Source organism: Galeopterus variegatus, unplaced genomic scaffold (genome assembly GCF_000696425.1).
Source record: "Galeopterus variegatus unplaced genomic scaffold, G_variegatus-3.0.2 Scaffold2125, whole genome shotgun sequence".
Classification (NCBI taxonomy): domain Eukaryota; kingdom Metazoa; phylum Chordata; class Mammalia; order Dermoptera; family Cynocephalidae; genus Galeopterus; species Galeopterus variegatus.
The window spans coordinates 131,168-150,492 of NW_007728236.1; the positions used below are offsets into that span (position 1 = coordinate 131,168).

The window sequence follows — 19,325 nt, forward strand, 5'->3', positions numbered from 1 at the left end:
TTTTCCCCCTTTTTTAGTACTTATGTCTATATTTCTAAGTAACATGCTTATATTGTTTAGTAAGATTTTTTTTTTCAAGCACTACCTACTAAATTCCCATATGAAGGATAAGAATTTTGCTGCCTTTAACCTCCCCACTGTCAGGACACAGGGCTCTAATTGCTTCTTAATCCAGCTTTTAGACAGCTCTTCCTTTCATCCCTGTCTTTACCCCGACTTCCAGAGATACCCGCGTCACCAGATTCTGAGCTGGTGGTCTGCGGTGTAAATTGGACGGCTTGTCAGGGCTCCCCACTGCCAGCTTCAGGTTCAGCTTTCTTGAGTCGGCAGCTAAGTTAATTATCACTTGTTCAGCTGTTTCTCAGTTTCCAAAATTTTATTGCTCCCATTATGTTTATCCTTATGGATTTGTGCCTTAAAAAAAAAAAAATCCCTTACTGTCATTTTAATAAGGTTTTAGAGGGAGTAGAGATTAAATGCATCTGTTGATTCACCATCTTTAGCAGGAAGTATGTCATTGATATCTTTTTCTTTCTGCTCCAGAGAACAGTTTATTTTCCATTTGAATCACCTGATAAAAATGCTCAGCTCACTGAAGCAAAGCAGTCTGGGTTTCCTTCGAGCTCATCTTCCTCTCCTTCATGAAGCAGATCAATTGAATGGCTGGAAGAGAGGAGCTCAAACGTACTCATCTCAATGAAATGTTAAATTTTTGTGATGATGAATTTGCTAACTACCCTGATTTGATCATTACACATTGTATACATGTATTAAAATACAACTCTGTGCCCCATAAACATGTATGATCAAGACATTTCAATTAAAAAATTAATTAATTAAAAAAACACACACCCAGCTCACTGAAGCAAAAACAGGCTGGGTTTCCTTCTAGATCATCTTCCTGCCCTTTATGAGGCAGATCAATTCAATGATTAGAAAGGAAATTATAATTCAAAGCTAGGCTATGGTTTTGACTGTTGAGAAAGAGATGGAGATTAGGAAGTGGAAAAGACTTTTCCCCTGAAAGAATTTGGCAAATCTTTGATCAACTTTTATGCATGTTTTTTTTTTCCTTTCTGTCTTTTTTTTCATGTCCGGCAACGGATCGCAACCCTCAGTCTCGCGCCCGCACCGGACCGGGACTGGCAACGGGATCAGTCTTTTTTTTCATGTCCGGCAACGGATCGCAACCCTCAGTCTCGCGCCCGCACCGGACCGGAACCGGCAACGGGATCACAACCCTCGGCGCTGCGTCTGCACCTCGCTCAGCCAGTGAGTGGCCGGTCTGTATGTGGGATCCGAACCCTCGGCGGGAGCGCCGCTGCGCTCCGAAGTGGGCGCACTGTAGCAGTGCGCCACCAGGCCGGCCCCGTATGCATGTTTTAAAAAATGAACTTTTATGTACTTTTAGGATGCTTCTCCCTCTGCAGATTCCTGCTCTGCTCCCGGCATGTGTCCCTTGCCAACACCTACTTGAGAATGTGTGTGTGTGTGTCCACCTGGGCTCACTGATTCATACACGCTCGTTCTCGCACAGCAGTGTCATTTCTCACTCCTACGACACCCACTCACCATACATCGCCCCTGCATGGCTGGATGGTTCGCTGGTCCCTTTGATGTTTCTGCTGGCCTCTGACTCTGCTCTTCCCCCCATGCTGAATCTCCTCCTTCACGTTCTTGCCCCCAAGGCTGATGCTCTCCTTTTGTCCACCTCCTCAACAGGAAACACTCCTCTCTTCGTGAGAATTTCTCTAAATGTCACGGTATTATCTCAGAAGAAGGGTCCTGCCCCCCTTTCTAGGGTCAAGTGTTTCAGGACTGCATGTCATCCCTGCCCCCCCACCCCATACTCTCTGCCTCATCTTTCAATGTCTTCCTCTTCACTGGATCTTTCGCATTCTGGGAACATGGTTTTCTTATCAAAATTTCCCCTTTATCCCCGACTGTCTGTGCTACCGTATTCTATTCTTAGGAGTGGACTATACAGGCTGCCTCCAACTGCTCGCCACGGAGCTCCTTCTGCATCCCTTTGGGTCCCCTGCCTACAAGGGCCTGCAGCTTCCTGGCCCGCCTTGGCTGGAGGTCTTCACTTCTCAGCACTCCTCTCCCTCCTCCCAAGAATAACGATAGCATATACATTTCCTTCTAAAAAATCAATTACACAGCCAAGAGTCTGAACCTGTCCAAACTAGGTGCACTTTTTAACATGTGGTTGGGGTGGGTGTTTGACTCTTTATGTCCATCTAATTGTTTAAGTGAAATTTTATCTAATGAAAATAAGATGTGTGTTTTCAAAGTTTAAAATAATTGTTTTTTGCAGCACTTTGGTGACCTATATCTTCATTTGCAAGATTAAAGTTCTGCAAGCAGAATAACAATTACTTATCAAAAGTCAAATCTTAAGCAAATGTCCTTTGAGCCAGAGACAGATTAGCAATTCTTCATATGACTAATGACTATATGTCCTTATGACAACTATAAACATGAGAAACAAAAGATCAAGGGACTCTAAAATAAGCACTCAGAATAACAGAAGGGCTGTGTAGGCGTTCAACAGTAACTGTGAAACCAAAAGATTCTTCACATGCACCTAAAGATCTTTAAACCCAGGGCGACTGGAACCATTACACTGTGGTTATCTCCCCCATCCCCCACCCCCTAGTAAAATCCCTCATAGACAAGACTCTTCAGCTTTTTAAATATAAACAAACATATCCCTTTCTGAAATCAAGCAGAACAACATAAAGCCACATTATGCTAGAAATTATAAAATTTCATAAACCAATGAATTTGCAAGGAATTGACAATAACTCAAACTATTGAATTAATAAACAGTATTTTTCCTGATGAACAATTCTTTTTTCAAATTCCATAAAGTCCACAATTCTCATAGCGATACATGTGTTTAATACTTACTAAAAGTTAAATCACATTTAGTTAATATTTGAATATTTGAGCGGCTACTCTGCACAGAATGTTAGAACAGATGTCATGGGTAAACTGCAGAGAGAACTGAATATATGATCTTGGTGCCATAGGAGATCATTATCCTGTTTAGAAGATGGAATACATTAATAAAATACACAATAACTGAAGATGTTCTATCAGCTGAAGCAAATAAATGGTTTGAATGACTGAATGGAATGATTTAGGTGACATAAATCCCAGAATCATGAGAGGTCTCCTGGAAGACTGTTGAGACACTTTAAAAAGATGAAAAGTACAGATTGGCAGGGAGGATAAAGAGAGAAGTCTTACCAGAGGGAAGGCTTGTGAAAATCTGATTAAGTAGAAACACAGGAAATGTGGAAGGGCAGACCCAAGGGAGGGCCACCACCTCCTTTTCCTTTCTCACTGCTCCCAGGAGTGCCGGCCTCAAGCCTCCAGATCACGTTCTGCCCACGAAAATTCTCTGCACAAAGCTATTACGGTCATTACCTTAAAGCTCAGACACCTTCTGTTCTACTCAAAAAACAATGGCTCTCTTGCCTTACAGACCGAGTTGAATAACACACAGTAAGTACCCAATATATTTGACTGCATTTTCTTTTATATTTCCTGTTTGATTTGAAGGTTCTAAAACAGGCAAAAACCTGTTTTATAATTTTTTCATATTTTGGTATGGAAGAGCTACCAAGTACCTTAGGCATATAGAAGTTCAAAACATATTTATTAAATGAATAAGCAGATGGTTTAATTAGTAAATTTTATATAATATTGGCAAATTGTGGGCCAGCTGGTAGACAACCTTGCATGCAACATCAGGAGCTTAGATTTGATACAAGACACTCTAGCAAGTTACTGGATGATTGTGTGTAAAGCACTGACATGATAAAAAAAAAGTGTTCGAAGCAACTTGTTTTAGTTGTGGATTGCAGGGAGAATTAGCCTGCAAAGGATAAGAAGTAGAAAGATCACTTTGCTAACAATATTTTGCTGACAAGCTGAGTAAAACAAGATGAGAATTTTGGAACTTGTGGATTAAGTCACAAATATGAACATTCCTTCAATATACACCAGAAAAGAAAATTGTTACACATATTCTGTCTTCAATCTATTTTAAATGAGTTCATTTCTGAGCTAAGAGAGAAATTTTTTTCAGGCTCGGCAATAGTTGTTTTTAAAGAACATCAACCAAAAAACCTTAGAAAGTAAGGACAGATATTCTTATTTATGACTTACAAATGTTCTCCATATTTGAATCTTCCAAATTGACACTAAAACAAATTTAGAAAATTGAAAAGAACTCCAATTTGTGTATTTTTATTACAATGCAGAATATTTGATTTTTTGGTTTACCACAGAAGTAGATGGTTGTTTATGTAAGTAAAATTTTATAACCTAGTCTTACATTTGGATGTGAAATTAATGAACTTATCAGCAGTTAAAAATGCCAGTGGATTAAAAAGCATCAGGAGGTTATAATTGGTACCCATTCTCCTTTCCAAGGAACCATTCTTTCTCTGCTCAAGCCTCACCTCTCCTACTGTGTGCTAGAAAGCAATGCGTGACTAGCAGGACGTTTGGCAGCACAGATAACACTGAGGAAGAGATTGGTGCACAGGTTCTCAATCTTGGCTGCACAATTACAAACAGCTGGGAATTTTTAAATTTTAACAGCTATTAATTCCCAGCCCACACCCTAGATCAATGTCAATGTATTTTGAAAGCTCCCCCCAGGTGAGTTTGCTATCCAGGTTTGAGAATCACTGGATTAGTATTTTTGTTAGCCGTGAAAAAAAAATGTTCATATTTGATTTTCTAGATGTAGTATCAAAAAGATGGAGTAGTTTCAAGGCAAAATATATGCTACTAATTTCATTTTCAAGAAAAAAAAACTTTCACTTACCTGCCTTCTGACAATGTACGATCTTTTCATATACAGCATCTGCATTTTCAATCAATGCCTTCAGTGACTGAATCATCTGCAAAGAGAACATCCAGACATGAGATTACACCTGACAAATAGACACCCTCTCACACTCATGCACGAACAAGGCTCTTCCCCTAAAAACAGACTGATGTGATGATGCAAAACGCTTTTTTATCTGACCTTCCACTACTTAAATTCAAATGTGTATGTGAAAAATGATAAAATCATCCATCCCCACGTAACAGTTTAAGCAACACTGAGTAGCAGTATGTTCCAGGTGCAGTTAGGCTAGTACAACACTGCACTTGAAACTTGAGCCAATACTGAGATGAGTTCGTTTCAGTGTGAGAAGCTACAAATGTGTGCACATCTGACCTGAGTTTCAAATGATACTTCTAGTATCCATTCTAACAAAATCTTTACCTTGCAGAAAGCCCCAATGCCTACATATTTCAGTCAAAATGTCTTCAATCCGAAAATCAGCTTAAAACATACAATAAGGATCAAAAATAGCACTTATTGGATGCTATTTATCACTAATGATGCCTCTCAAACTAGTATTTTTAATGTTCCTATCAATGGTTTTTAAAATATTCAATTTTGATTTCTTGTTCCAAGAGTACAAGCTTGTTTGAAGAGTCCAAGCTTGAGTAACAGAAAGGATGAGGTCACAGCTGATCAATTATTTTATTCACCAAAAAGCTAGGAAAAGACCTGTCTGAAGAAATCTTGTTGGCTCTAAAATCACTATGAAAATGGGACAGTCAGATTCAGCTCTCATGGCTCAACTGGGTATAATTATGATACTGCCTTAGAATAGATTCTAATTTTTTTGTATTTAAATGTCCAAATATTTTGCATTGTAATATTGCTAACCTGTTTTAGATGACCATCCTATTTTAAATAACAAACACCCATCCATTCCTTTAATTCTGCCTTGTTTTTTTTTTTATAGCATCTATCACTAACTGTCATAGTAACTACTTTATAGTAACTAAACATACGTAGGTTGGATTATTTGTATAACTCAAAGGACACATATTTTGATTAGTTACATTTATTTTTATTTATTTATTTTTTCGTGTCCGGCAACGGATCACAACCCTCAGTGTCGTGCCCGTACCGGACCGGGACCGGCAACGGGATCGCAACCCTTGGCGTCGCGCCCGCACCTCGCTCAGCCAGGAACCGGTCTGTATGTGGGATCCGAACCCTCGGCGGGAGCGCTGTCGCGCTCCCAAGCGGCGCACTGTAGCAGTGCGCCACCGGGCCGGCCCCTGATTAGTTACATTTATTTAAACTATAATCAACATGCCTCTTAAGAAATGCACTAGATTCTTAAAGTTAGTCAACCAGCATTTATCAGCTTCCACTGTTCTAAAAAACTATAGTAAACATCAAAAGTTCAAAGGCCGAAGTAGGCAGATGTCTTCGTTATTCTTGGAGGGCCTACTAAAAGCAGCTCCTAAGTAGAACCTGGGGATACATGACCTACAGGACACAGCCCTTGTCTTCAGGAAGTCCATGGCCTACTTGCGGAGCTTGCACTTTGGAATTCAGTGTTTTCACATTCTTTCTTCAAGATCTGAGTCATTCCTGTAAATTAAAATACCCTATTTTATAGCTTGACATACTGAACAGGCAATGATAAAAATGAATAGTTAAGAACTCTATTATACTGACATAAAGTCATTTGCACCATTACATAATTTGCATACTGAAAAGGTTCATACCGTCATCAGTAACCTTTTTCAGCTTTGATGTCAAGCCAAATGAGAGACAGGAAGAAGCAAGGACTTCTTCAAGCAAGGATGGTGGCTGTCACAGCTTAGTATCAAAGAACTGGCCAACCGTGCCTCCACCACTCAAATAGGAAGAAGAAAAAAAAAAATACAAGCAATGGAATGAAGCTGGTCGTGAAGCCGATGAGCAGGCCAGGAGCGATCACAGAAGGAACAGAGAACAGCAGCACCAAGCACAGGCTCACACGTACGGACACACTCATACTGGGGGTAGTGCAGGGTGGGAAAAGCACAGATTCATATGGGTTCAATCCTGATTCTTATGAGCTCTGTCATCCAGGACAAGATATTTGACCTCACAGAACCATAATTTCCTACCTGTAAAATGAGCTTATTAAAGATACTACACCTTATAATGTGAGGATTAAATGAAAGCATGCGTGTGAGTGACTCTAGCACAAAGAAGACACCTGCAAATGGCAGACATCGTTCTTGATTCCCCATTTATCCAGGAGTCCTGGTGGATCATTTCCGGGTTGCCCAAAATTAGCTGAATAAGTATGTCTTCTTTTTATGTTAACTGGCAATGTTTCTGACACTCATTACTAATTTTAATTTTACTTGAAAAGCCTGTTTCTGAAGCTCAGAAACAAATCATACTATTATTCTCAGAAGCATTTTCCAGTTTAAAGTATCACCAGAGGTTAAAAAATTATGCACCTTCCAGCTATAAAATATATGCAAGGCTTAAGAAACACACACCCATCCCAAGGGTCTGGATAGGGAAGCTTGTCTGCCTCCTGTGCTCTGTAATACTTGGAGGATCATTTGCTTATTCTTGGGACAGTCATTTACTCAGACACATAGATGTGTGGGACTCTGAACTACGTGCTGAGGATGAATAAAGAATAGCTGCTGACCTGGGACTATGGTAAGGAAAGCAGACAGACAAATAGTAACTACCATGAAATGCAGCATTTCTATTGTAGCCCAGAGCTACTGGGTGTGACAAAATTAAATACGCCTAAGCCACTGCCCTTTGGTGGGATAGTTAATGGTGAGGTACTTGTGGTATAATGGCATCCATGCTGACGCCCACAGAAGGATCCGTTTGTGGCTTAGATTTCAATACAGAAGTTCCTTTCCTGACAATGTGAGTGAATACATCCTTCTTACTCGTGAGCAGTAGACAGACTACAAAGGTGGTTAATACACCAGGTAGAGCACACAAACGCAGTGAGAAGCCATTCTTCTCAGGTTTGGGGAGTAAACAGCAGCAGGCATTTGCAGACTGTATTAGAGGGGAATTCCAGCGGGAACCAGCCTAGGAGAAGGCAGCCACACCATAAACAATCAGCAAAGCTTAGATGGGGCAGGAAGAAAGCACATTCAGACCTTAGCAGAGATGACTCAGTTTGTCACACCTGTTATTAAATGTTTGCACCACTTCCTTTGGAAGGAGGAACTGCCAGTTTATCTTTTTTATAGTTTGGGGGTACATATTTATAATTAAATTAATGTGTGATAAACAGTTTATATAGGTTGAGCATCCCTAATCCAAAAAACTGAAATCTGAAATGCTCCAAAATCTGAAGCTTTTTGAGTGCTGACGCGATGCTCAAAGGAAATGCTCATTGGAGCATTTCGGATTTCAGATTTTTGAATCAGAAATGCTCAGCCAGTAAGTATTCTGCAAATATTCCAAAATCTGAAAAAAAATGGAAATCCAAAACACTTCTGGTTCCAAGCATTTTGGATAAGGAATACTCACCCTGTAGCTCTTGTCCATAGCATAAATTCATTAATCCTCAACTCTTGCAGCATTGTGTAAGTTCTCCTTGAGTCTAAGAGCCCCTCTAGATTCTCTTAAGGAAGGTCTCTGGACTGTGGGCTCCTATTAGAGCACCAGGTTGAGTCCAGCAGGCTTAGAGAGGGCAGGGCTGGGTGATGGGCCTTCCCGCCTGCCTACCCAGCTGGCTGACGTCTTCCTTTCATTCAGCTGACCAGTATGATTGAATGTAGAGCACACAGCACTGAGGATACAGCAGAGGCAACATGGAACTACAGTTCATCTAGTAGGGACCCATTTCTGAGTCTGCTACTTTGTGAAAACCTGTGATTATAAATAGTACAAGTGTTGGTTGAATGAATCAAGATGAAAGTAATTCAACGCCTCCTCTGTATCAGGCATGTGCTCAGTGCTTTCCATTTCATTTAATGCTCACATTATCCACGAGAGATGGGTACTTATGAGTTACTTTTGCAGATGTGACACTGAAGACCTACCTGACGAGAAAGCTCCTTTCCCACGGTCATCTATTATGATAGGCAAGGGGACTATAATTAATAAATAATGGAACCAGTATTCTGTTTGACCTCAAAGCCTCTGCTCTTTCCATAATACCATGACAGATCTTGACATATGAGTAGCAACTGCATGAGTAAAGAGAAAGGGGCATTCCACCAGAAGGATGTACAAAAGCAGAGGGAATTCTGTAACACCTGGAAGGTACCTCACACAGTTTGTAGTATCATTTCAACTACCAACATCGACCCAAAGTTGTTTTTTCAAATAATATTTCTATAAAGCACTTTGAGAAAATATTTTTTTTAATGATGACAAATAAATTACTTGGATTCACTTAATAATTCCTTATTATAAAAGATAAATCATTTATATTTAATGTAAAACTACTAGAATAAGCACCTCAGATTAGACAAAAGCAGATTTGTAGTATCATTTCAACTACCAACATCGACCCAAAGTTGTTTTTTCAAATAATATTTCTATAAAGCACTTTGAGAAAATATTTTTTTTTAATGATGACAAATAAATTACTTGGATTCACTTAATAATTCCTTATTATAAAAGACAAATCATTTATATTTAATGTAAAACTACTAGAATAAGCACCTCAGATTAGACAAAAGCAGATGTTTGGGGAGTGATAATCAAGAGACAAGCCCAAGGAAAGAAAACATGTTATCTTGTTTTCTCTGTATACTTATTAATATGTCAAAAGAATGCAAGGTGGTTGATTCTATAAGCATTATTTGCATTAATGTAAATGCATTAATTTCACCAATCCCCTCTGAGCACACAGGTATAAATCTTGGCACAGCAATCAGACACGCAGCTACCAGCCTGAGTAACTCACCACATTGATGCTTACTCTGTGCAATTTGCTTTTATATAGCTGTTGCTAATGGATTTTATATTAGTGACCTGTTACCAATACCTGCTAAATTTCTGGAATTAAATTATTAGGAAAATCTATGGATTTAACATACCCCAGAAACCCATTTCATAAATTTGATCAACTCTAATATAAGGTTTTAATACAGGACTCAAGCAGATGAAAAGCAGGAAGTTCCAACTAAACACAAAGTAAAAACTAAAATTTCTAGTTTATTAAGATGGAAAGAAACCAGAAATGCCTTCCATAAGAATGCTACATTTTAAAAGCAACTTCCCATGTTAGTGTAAGGTAACTTCTCTGTTTATATATATGGCTATGAGAAAGACTATTACTATATGAATATATTATACATTACTAGATTTCTATAGACTGCTCCTTTATTTTCTGTTCTGAAACTTGCTTATCTACTAGGAAAATTGTTTTCAGGATGAGCATGTCTGTTTTACATAAGGATCTTACAACTGATTTTGGACAATTCACCAAATCTTCCATCTCAGGAACACAGATTTTGTTAATAATTACAAAAGAAACTTGCAAAAAACTACAAAAGTAGTTTGCCAATAATTTTAAGTACTTGGGTGAAAGAAGTTTTAGTAATAACATCTTCTGAGTTCTAGATTTTTTCCCTTTATCTTCTTTTGAACCTCAGTTTCAGATAGAAAATTTCCGCCTCTTCTTCCTTTGTCTGTCCTTGTACTTAACACACAGATGTGGCTGCTACTGCATCTGCTGTAGTTGTTTCTGATGAAGTTACAAAGTCTAAGAAGTCCTAAAGTTATTATAAAAAAGAACTGCTAGATAACAAAGAAGGTTTGTTCTTTTATGTGGATTCTATGACTATTTAACACATAACAGGTAAGTATCTTCCCAAACTCAAATAATTTCAAGATCATCATTCTCAAACATGCCAGTGGACTTATAAAAATGATGGAGTACACCTGGCTGTCACCACTGTACACCCCCAGACTGCCAAGGCCATCTTGGAGATTCACATTAGGCTTCAGTGGACCAGTGAATGCCCAGGTGGCTGGTTCAGCCACCAGGTTCAGGAAGGACCCTGAGAGGATAGGGCCAATGCAGGACTTTCCTCTCAGGACTCCAGGGATGAATAACAAAACAGCAAACATGAATCAAGGATGACGAGGTCTTCAGAAGACAGGAACTAATTCAGTCCAAAATAATATTTCCCTCTAATTAGAATTATCTGAACGGCAGCCTCTGCTATGGTTTGAATGTGTTTCCTACAAAATTCAGGCATTGCCAATGTGCTGGTATTAAGAGGTGTGGCCTTTAAGGGGTGATTAGGCCATGAGGGGTCCTCCCTCACAAATGAAATAGGCCCTTACAAAAGGGGCTTCACACAGCATTCAGCTAGCTTGCCCGTCCTCCTTCCACCATGGGCCCTACAAAATTCAGGCATTGCCAATGTGCTGGTAGTAAGAGGTGTGGCCTTTAAGGGGTGATTAGGCCATGAGGGGTCCTCCCTCACAAATGAAATAGACCCTTACAAAAGGGGCTTCACACAGCATTCAGCTAGCTTGCCCGTCCTCCTTCCACCATGGGAGGACGCAGCAAGAAGGTCCTCACCAGATGCCAGTGCCTTGATCTTGGACTTCCCAGCCTCCAGAACTGTGAGAAAATAAATTTTAGTTTTTATAAATGAGCCAGTCTGTGGTGTCCTGTTACAGCAGCACAAAAGAACTGACACAGGTTCTAAATCTCACGTCACTGGTGGATCTTCAGCCTCATGCTACACAGCCCTGCAAAGTGAATCAGTTCACTAATGCTGAGAACAGGACGAAAGTAAGAGCAAAATTCCCTCAGTAATTTGTAAGCTTTGGTGCTTTCGGTGCTCTTGACAAAACCATATCTCTGAATTAACAATATAATCTTTCTTTTTAACACTTTGCAATAATTATTACTGTGTGAGTGAAGAATTTTAGGATCAAATGCAGAAACACTGGGATCTGGGACTTCTCAACTGAAATTTTCTCTCACTAAAGCTTCCAAGTATAGCAAGATGTCACAAAGTTAACTAATGGAAGAGGCACCAAGTATATAACTACTGTTGCAAAATACAACATAGATTTTAACACTGGAACATAATATAAATGTCATATATTTGAATTGTGGTGCGAAAAGCTTATTGCAGTGGGGGTCTTTGTCAGCTGCATGCTACAGCTAAACCCAGCTCCCCTTTCCATGTCACACGGGTGGAGTATTGTGGCCACATTCCACTGTGTGGGGGAGGCCAGACAGCTGATTACCATCCAGGAGCTGAGGTTTTTCATGTCATTAAGAGCTGCGGTCATTGTCCTTTCCAGCAATGTCACTATGAAAACATTTTCTAAATAACAAACCGTTTCCAGGGTAACTGGTTCTGGTTTCCTCATGAAATCTCACTTCCATTTCCACATTTTCCACCATGCAAATTATATAATACTATAGAAAAGCCCTACAAAGAAAATTTTAGAAAGAACCTAAAGATTTTCCAGATAAGAAGTACTACTGGACTGTGAAACACAGAGAGGAGGGCTGCTGCACAGGTACCTGTGACAGCCATGGTGGGTAAGGGCAGGATCTAAAGCAGTGTCAACTACCGTGAAGCTCTCTAGGAGTTTCAATACACATTAGAGGAAAGGAGAGAAACGTGGGTAGAAAAGGAGTGAAGGGACAGTTTGGAGAATCTACGGAACTCTACAGTGAGGAGTTTGAATTTCATCACACACCATGGATGATTTTAAGCAGAGATGGGCTGTGACCAAAGTGGAATTTCAGAGCCATGAGCAAGGATTGGTGTGAAAGAAGAAATGGGGAGACATGAAAGTGGGGACAGGAAGCAGGTAAGGGCCACTGCTGTATGAGGACAGGACAGTGGCAGGGGAGGAAAGGACGCAATGAAGAGATCATGAAAGGGAAGATGGGGTAGGACTCAGTCGCCAATTTGCTGTGGGCACAGAAGCAAGAGCCAGAGGTGACACAGCAGCTAAACTGGCTGGGATAAGAAAAATCGTAACACACCCTACAGTTGTAAAGCGCTTTACAGTGACTTTAAATATGTTAACTCATTCAATCATGTGGACTTCTACCTTAGTTGAATTGAGTTGGTGGTTACAGCAGGGAAGTCTTGTGAGATTGCCCAGCAGCAACCAGAAATTGTATAAAAGCTTGGTCTGGCATCGGAAAATTGGGAATTTTCTGCACAGAGGTAGTAACTGAGATGAAAGAATGTCTACATTTCTGAGGAACGAATTTTAAAGATAAATGAGCACCACAGTGATGCTCCCGATTCATCAAATTAATAAGCAGAGAGAACAACAACTAGTAGGAGAGACACGAGAGTGGCCAGAGGGAAGGAACAGAACAAGGATATAAACAATTACAGATGCGTGAGGAAAGAGTTTCTGGAAGAAGGGTGAGTCCCATAGTCTTGGGAGCTCTGGATTTGGTTATTTCACTGGGTAGTTATGGAGAACATAATTGCAGTACCGACAGTTCTGCTGTAACATGACACACGCATTCCTAAAAATCATCGCACTATACAAAATTGTGCAACAACCACCACAGGGCTTATGGAGAAAACAGGATTAGGGACACAACACTCAAAAATTTTGCAGTGACTGGGCCGGCCCGGTGGTGCACTGCTACAGTGCACCGCTTGAGAGTGCGGTGGCGCTCCCGCCGAGGGTTCGGATCCCTTATACAGACCGGTTCCCGCTCACTGGCTGAGCGAGGTGCGGGTGCAACACTGAGGGTTGCGATTCCGTTGCCGGTCCCGGTCCGGTACGGGTGCGACACTGAGGGTTGCAATCCGTTGCCGGACACAAAAAAAGACAAAAAAGAAAAAAAAAATTTTGCAGTGACACATTAAAAAAAGACAGGAACAGAATGAAAGCGACATCACAGTCCTGCATATGTTAAATGGTTAAAGAATGCAAAAATTCTACAATAAATGTGGCACTTTACCTTGAAGAAGGCCTGAAGGTTGCTTGTGGAAGTGGGCATCAGAAGGGTTGCAGTTTGTGAGTTACTGTGAAGTGGGGAAGGAGGGTCTCTAACACCTAACGGAAAGTGGTCACACAGATGTGCACAGGTGTAACTCACAGTACATTCCATGAACCAAGGTGGCTGGTAGACGTTTGGGGCATGTGTGTGCATTCAGTTTGCCCAGGCACAGTCTTCTGTGTTCACCTAGTGTTTCTTGTGCACAAAATTGTGCAATCACAAGTGCAAAATTCGTGTTATGCTCAAATTGTTCCCTAAATTGATCCTTTGAATCAACTGCATTCAAACAAGCTTGCATTTTCAAAACAAGGGTTATAGCAGAACTGACTGAAGAAGGGAGATTATTTAAAAATCTTTCCATAATTTTGTTTTACAAAATTCTTCTAAGCAATTTTATTATGAAGTACAAGTTAAACTCTCAGTTTCCATCATATTCCACCAAAGCATGGTTTTGGCATCATATAAGCCTGCCTCAACATTGTTTTCAACTATTTTAACAATCATTTTTTGCCAGAGAATGGAGGCCAAATGCTATATAAAATCTGGAGTGAATTATGAGCTATGAGTGACCCAGGGTCCACACTCAGGAAGCCAACAATTCCCTAACTTTTCAATATGCTCTAACTTTTCATGAAGTTCACTTCAGAGCTGGGGAGCTACTCAAGGGATGGGTGTGGCTCTCCTGTTACATAACTTTTACCTAAACACTGATATAATCTGAACCACTTATGTACTATACTTCAGATAAAATCCTGTAACGTAACATCCCATCTCATCTGTAGGTATCTAGTTGAATTTACACATTATAAAAAGCCTCCTCTATCGCAATCAATGTCTCTATTACTTCTTACTCTAAATTAATATAAATCATATTCATACACTTAGAAGGGGCTGCATTTACAGATTAAACTTCAAGTGCAGTTTCTGAACTGAGTCACCATATAAATATAAGATAAAGGCATATGCTTACTAAACACAGTGTGGTGTAGCTGTCTTCTGTTATCCAAATAACCATTTGGATTCAGCATAAAAGTCATGAAAATAAATAGGATCATGTAGTCAAACAACCAATTTATTGCCCTAGGTTCCTTTTTTCTACCAGTTGCTTTGGGGTACAGTGCACACTGGATGGACAAACTATTTTCACTTGTGGCTTATTTCTTAGAGGCACTTCCAGTGTTAGCCACTAGAAGTCCTTAGTAATACACATTTGTTAGGCTGGGAGGAGAGCACGAAGGAGCAAAGATGAGGGAAAACAGCACAAAGAGGAAACTGGGCCCAAAAAACCCCAAAAGCAAAAAACTGCACTTCTAGAATAAAAGAAAAAAAAAAAAAAAAAAAAAAAAAAATCACAGAGGGGATTCAAAACAGTAAATGCACCAGGGTGATTTATCTTACCAAAAACTATGTTTTAAATCAGGTAAGAAATTTTTATTTTATGCAGACAACTGAATAAACTATAAAATCACAATCAAACTTTGATGTAAAAGGAATTCACTCCTATTTCTAAGTTAATTGAGATTTAGCATTATTGGAAGTTTCCATGTGGTCCCAAACATATTTAAATAGACCAGGGGCTGGGATATTCCATTGTGCAAAAATAGCTTGGGGGAAACTGAAAAGGGCTCCAGAAAAATCAGGGATTCCAACTGTACCAAAAGATTAGTTATGAAATCAATGTATAGACTTGAAATGTTTGCCTACTACAGACTGTTGGCAAAGTTTTAAAATTTCCGAATTTTAAATTTTAGTTTAAACCAAACTTTAAGGATTGTAAGTTATTTATTTATTTTATTATTTTTTTTTCCTTTTTGTCTTTTTACGTGTCCGGCATTTATTTTATTTTATTTTATTTTTCCTTTTTGTCTTTTTACGTGTCCGGCAACGGTTCGCAACCCTCAGTGTCACGCCCGTACCGGACCGGGACCGGCAACGGGATCGCAACCCTCAGTGCTGCGCCAACACCTCGCTCAGCCAGTGAGCGGGAACCGGTCTGTATGTGGGATCCGAACCCTCAGTGGGATCGCCGCCACGCTCCCAAGCGGCGCACTGTAGCAGTGCGCCACCGGGCCGGCCCGTAAGTTATTTATTTTATCATATTTCAGGAAATAAACAGAATTTCAAAAACTGAAAAGCATTTTGGACTTGATCTTGTACTGTTCCTGGTGCTGTAGCATACGATATTCATAGGTAAAACAAAAATGTTGAAAACTGAGCAATAAAATAGAACCTAAAGCACTCTAATAAGGAATTCTGTTTCGGTTATAAAACTATACAGAAAAGCTATGTAATAACTTCTTCCAGTTCATGTAGTAATTTATCATGCTGTGCTTTTCTATATGGAGTATGTATATAGTAAGGTCATATGCACCTATATTATAACCACCCTCTTATTCCTTTAGTTTATGATCAACCTTATATGACCAGAGATCTTGTTAGGGAAGAACTTGGTGTGCTACATACCATTTTGTACACGATTACCATGGGAAGCCTTATGCAATATTCTCACATTAAACAGTCTCCTTTGTAGCACATAATGAATTGTTTTGCACCATGGTTACCTCAAGGACGTACACACACAAACCCCATCCTCTCCTGGGCCTTTGGTCATGTCAGCCTCTTAACACTACAAAACACTTCTCTGCTTTTCTAAACTATAATAATGATGTGCCTACACAACATACTCATACCATACCAGACAGCATGAAATTTAAGTGCACCCGGTGCTCAAATATCTTCTATGGTCAGGAGAGGAGAGGGATGTGGGTAAGTGAAGGGACTTAGCAACTTGGAAGTTTCGACAGGACCTATGGACAGCCAAGTGCGGTCCAGTGGGGATGTAGTCCACAGCCAGGCCAGTGGCTTCTGCCTTCAGCAAATGCCTGGAGAGAGGGAAAGAAGGGCCAGGGCCCCAGTGCGTCTCCCCCTGGTCTTGGAAGTTTTAAAGATAGTAAATTCAGACCTACATCTTGTACAGAGGGCAGTGTCTCCAAAGAACTGAAGAGAATGGCTCAAAACCTGGCCGGAATCAGTCCTGCAGGAGGAAAGGGGAACTTGAGCTGGTTAAACCCAATTATTCAATGAGCAAGCGACTTCCGGAGAGTATATTAGGAACTTCTGGATGCTACGTTAACTCCTTCAAGTCACTAAGGACCATTTAGAGTTCTGACATGCTCATTTAAAACTACTATTACTAAATTAATTAAATTTCAAAAGATACAGTTTGAATTAAACATAGCACCATTTTTATTACTGCCTATTTATTTCAAGCCTTTTCTCCAAGGGGATCAAGGTGATTTAGAAACTCCTAATTAACAGAAGGTAATTCAGTCACAGTCTTACTGTAAATTATCATTAGTTTCTCTCAGGTCTGTGCTAAGCATAGATGTTAGTTAAGAGCGAAAAGCAATTGGAGACTTCTGTGTAATGAAGGCAATACTTTTTAGCACAGCAGAGGATCCACAGTACTCCAGGAGTGGCAGAGGTAGAAGACAGGAGTGCATTCGAGTAGCTACTAGAGTATTTATTTACTGTGTAAACCCAGGCTTTCTTCCTGGTGTTGACCACATAACTCATGTGTTCTGGTTTCTTCCCCTTTCAGGGTAGAGAGACAACTGGCCTTGCAAGGTGGTGGTAAGTCTTACCTTCTGCTTTTCACTTTGAGATTTAAACTTGCCTTTGTGAAATGGAGTAACCATGCTCTCACAAAGCATCGCATGATAAATGACTGCTACTTTAGTGTTTGCAGCGATGTTAAAATATACACACACAGGTCTTAAAGCGTCAAGAAGCTGGTTAGCTCACTGGTTGGAACCCAGCTTTATAACACCAAGGTCATGGGATCGGATCCCCATACTAGCCAGCCACCAAAAAAAAAAAAAAAGCTTCAAGAGCCACATGCTTGTAGCCTTTGAAAACTAATAATGACAATGATAATGACCACCACTTACTGAGGATTTATTATGGTCTGGGCTATTTACATGTAGTCTCATAATCCTTTGGAGTGGTGATCCCATGCCAATTTTATAGATAAAGAAATGTACTTGTCCATGGTCACAGAAGCAAGCACTAGAGTAAGAACTGCCTCACAGTTAGGGCTCATATTCTTTGCTAGCACCCCCTCCCTCAAAAAAATAAAATAAAATAAAATAAAATAAAATAAAATAAACCCCCCCCAAACCACTCTTGTACTTCTTAGGTACGGGGAGGTTCCATCCCGATCCTTTAGTTTCTTGTCACATTTTGTGACTAGATTCACACCATGCACACCTACCTGGGTGGTCTGTGAAGTCACCACTGTACTTATTAAAATGTGCCTTTGCAAGACATGCCGAGGCATATCTTATGCTGTCCTGGAAGTCAGCTCACAGTGGCAGGTGAGATAGGGAAGACAAGGATTTCCCAAGGTGGGGTCGGAGCTGGCAGATTGTGTGTGTGTGTTAGTCGGGGGATGTGTCAAGGCTTCCTTCCCCATGAACACGGGAGTGTGGGATGGCTCACTCACGAGGGCCAGTTGGTATTGGGGAAGAGGGGGTGCCTCATTTGGGGGAAGGTGGCTGTCTGCCTTTCAAGGACTTCTCTGCTCCACCTAACAGGAGCCCATGTCCACCTGAGGCTTCCCTCCCCTCCTCTGCCCCCAGCCCCTCTGCTAAAATCATTGCACACCAGAGCCTCTATCAGCTCATGTAACAATTGATTTATGAGCATGTTGGGAAAATCGTAAAGCACTGTACATGTACAGATGTTCCCCATCTCAGGGTGGCTTCACTGCGTGAGGCTGCTCTCCTTTCCGGCCAGGTAATAACTAGGAGACCTCACCTTTCCTCTTCATTTTGCCTGTGCTCTTCAACCTTTCTATATTTTCTTTTTAGGGCATGTGAATATTTAAGCGGGGAATTTCGGACAGGACAAAGAATCTCTGGAAAAGGGTGGGGGAGCCTTCAAGGGTCTGAACAAGAGCTAAGCGGTCCAGGAGCTGGGGCTCTCTGGCTGGCTTCTTCTGCCTCTGGCCCCACCCTCACTACAAGCAGCTGGGCTGTCCAAGTACCTCAGGTGTCCTCCTCTTCCTGGACCAGCAAAGACACCCCTCACTGCCTTCAGACATGGGCACAACCATCTAGTACTGAGACGGGAAGGGCAGCCACCCCACCTGCTAGCCCCTTGCCAGTCCCCAGACCTAACCCTCCTGAGGAAGGCTATTTGTGTGCACATAAATCAAAATCAAGGTCAGGGAAATACAGACACAACTGGGTCAGATATAGGGTAGGAAGGGCACCTGATATCTGTGTCCTGGAGATCAAGGTCATTTTCATTTGTTCATCAAAAATATATTTTGAGTGCCTGCTGTGTGCCAGGCTCAGCCATCAGTGCTGAGAACACAGTGGTGAACAGGACACACACATGGGCCCTGCCATCCCGGGGCTCAGATTTGGGGGACGGGGAGACAGGTACTCTCAAAAAAGGAATCAAGCTAATCAATGTATAATTACAAGTTACGAGGAGTGC

At 40.7% G+C, this 19,325-nt stretch overlaps 1 protein-coding gene across 2 annotated transcripts in view; it reads right to left on the reverse strand.

Moving 5' to 3' along the window:
* The window catches only part of PLCL2 (phospholipase C-like 2), a 201,636-nt gene that overhangs the window by 43,290 nt on the left and 139,021 nt on the right, over nt 1–19,325 (reverse strand). For both annotated transcript variants that reach the window (XM_008580533.1, XM_008580534.1), the window contains exon 4: nt 4,850–4,925. In XM_008580533.1, the coding sequence (XP_008578755.1) occupies nt 4,850–4,925 (76 nt within the window). The remainder of the gene's footprint in view (nt 1–4,849; nt 4,926–19,325) is intronic.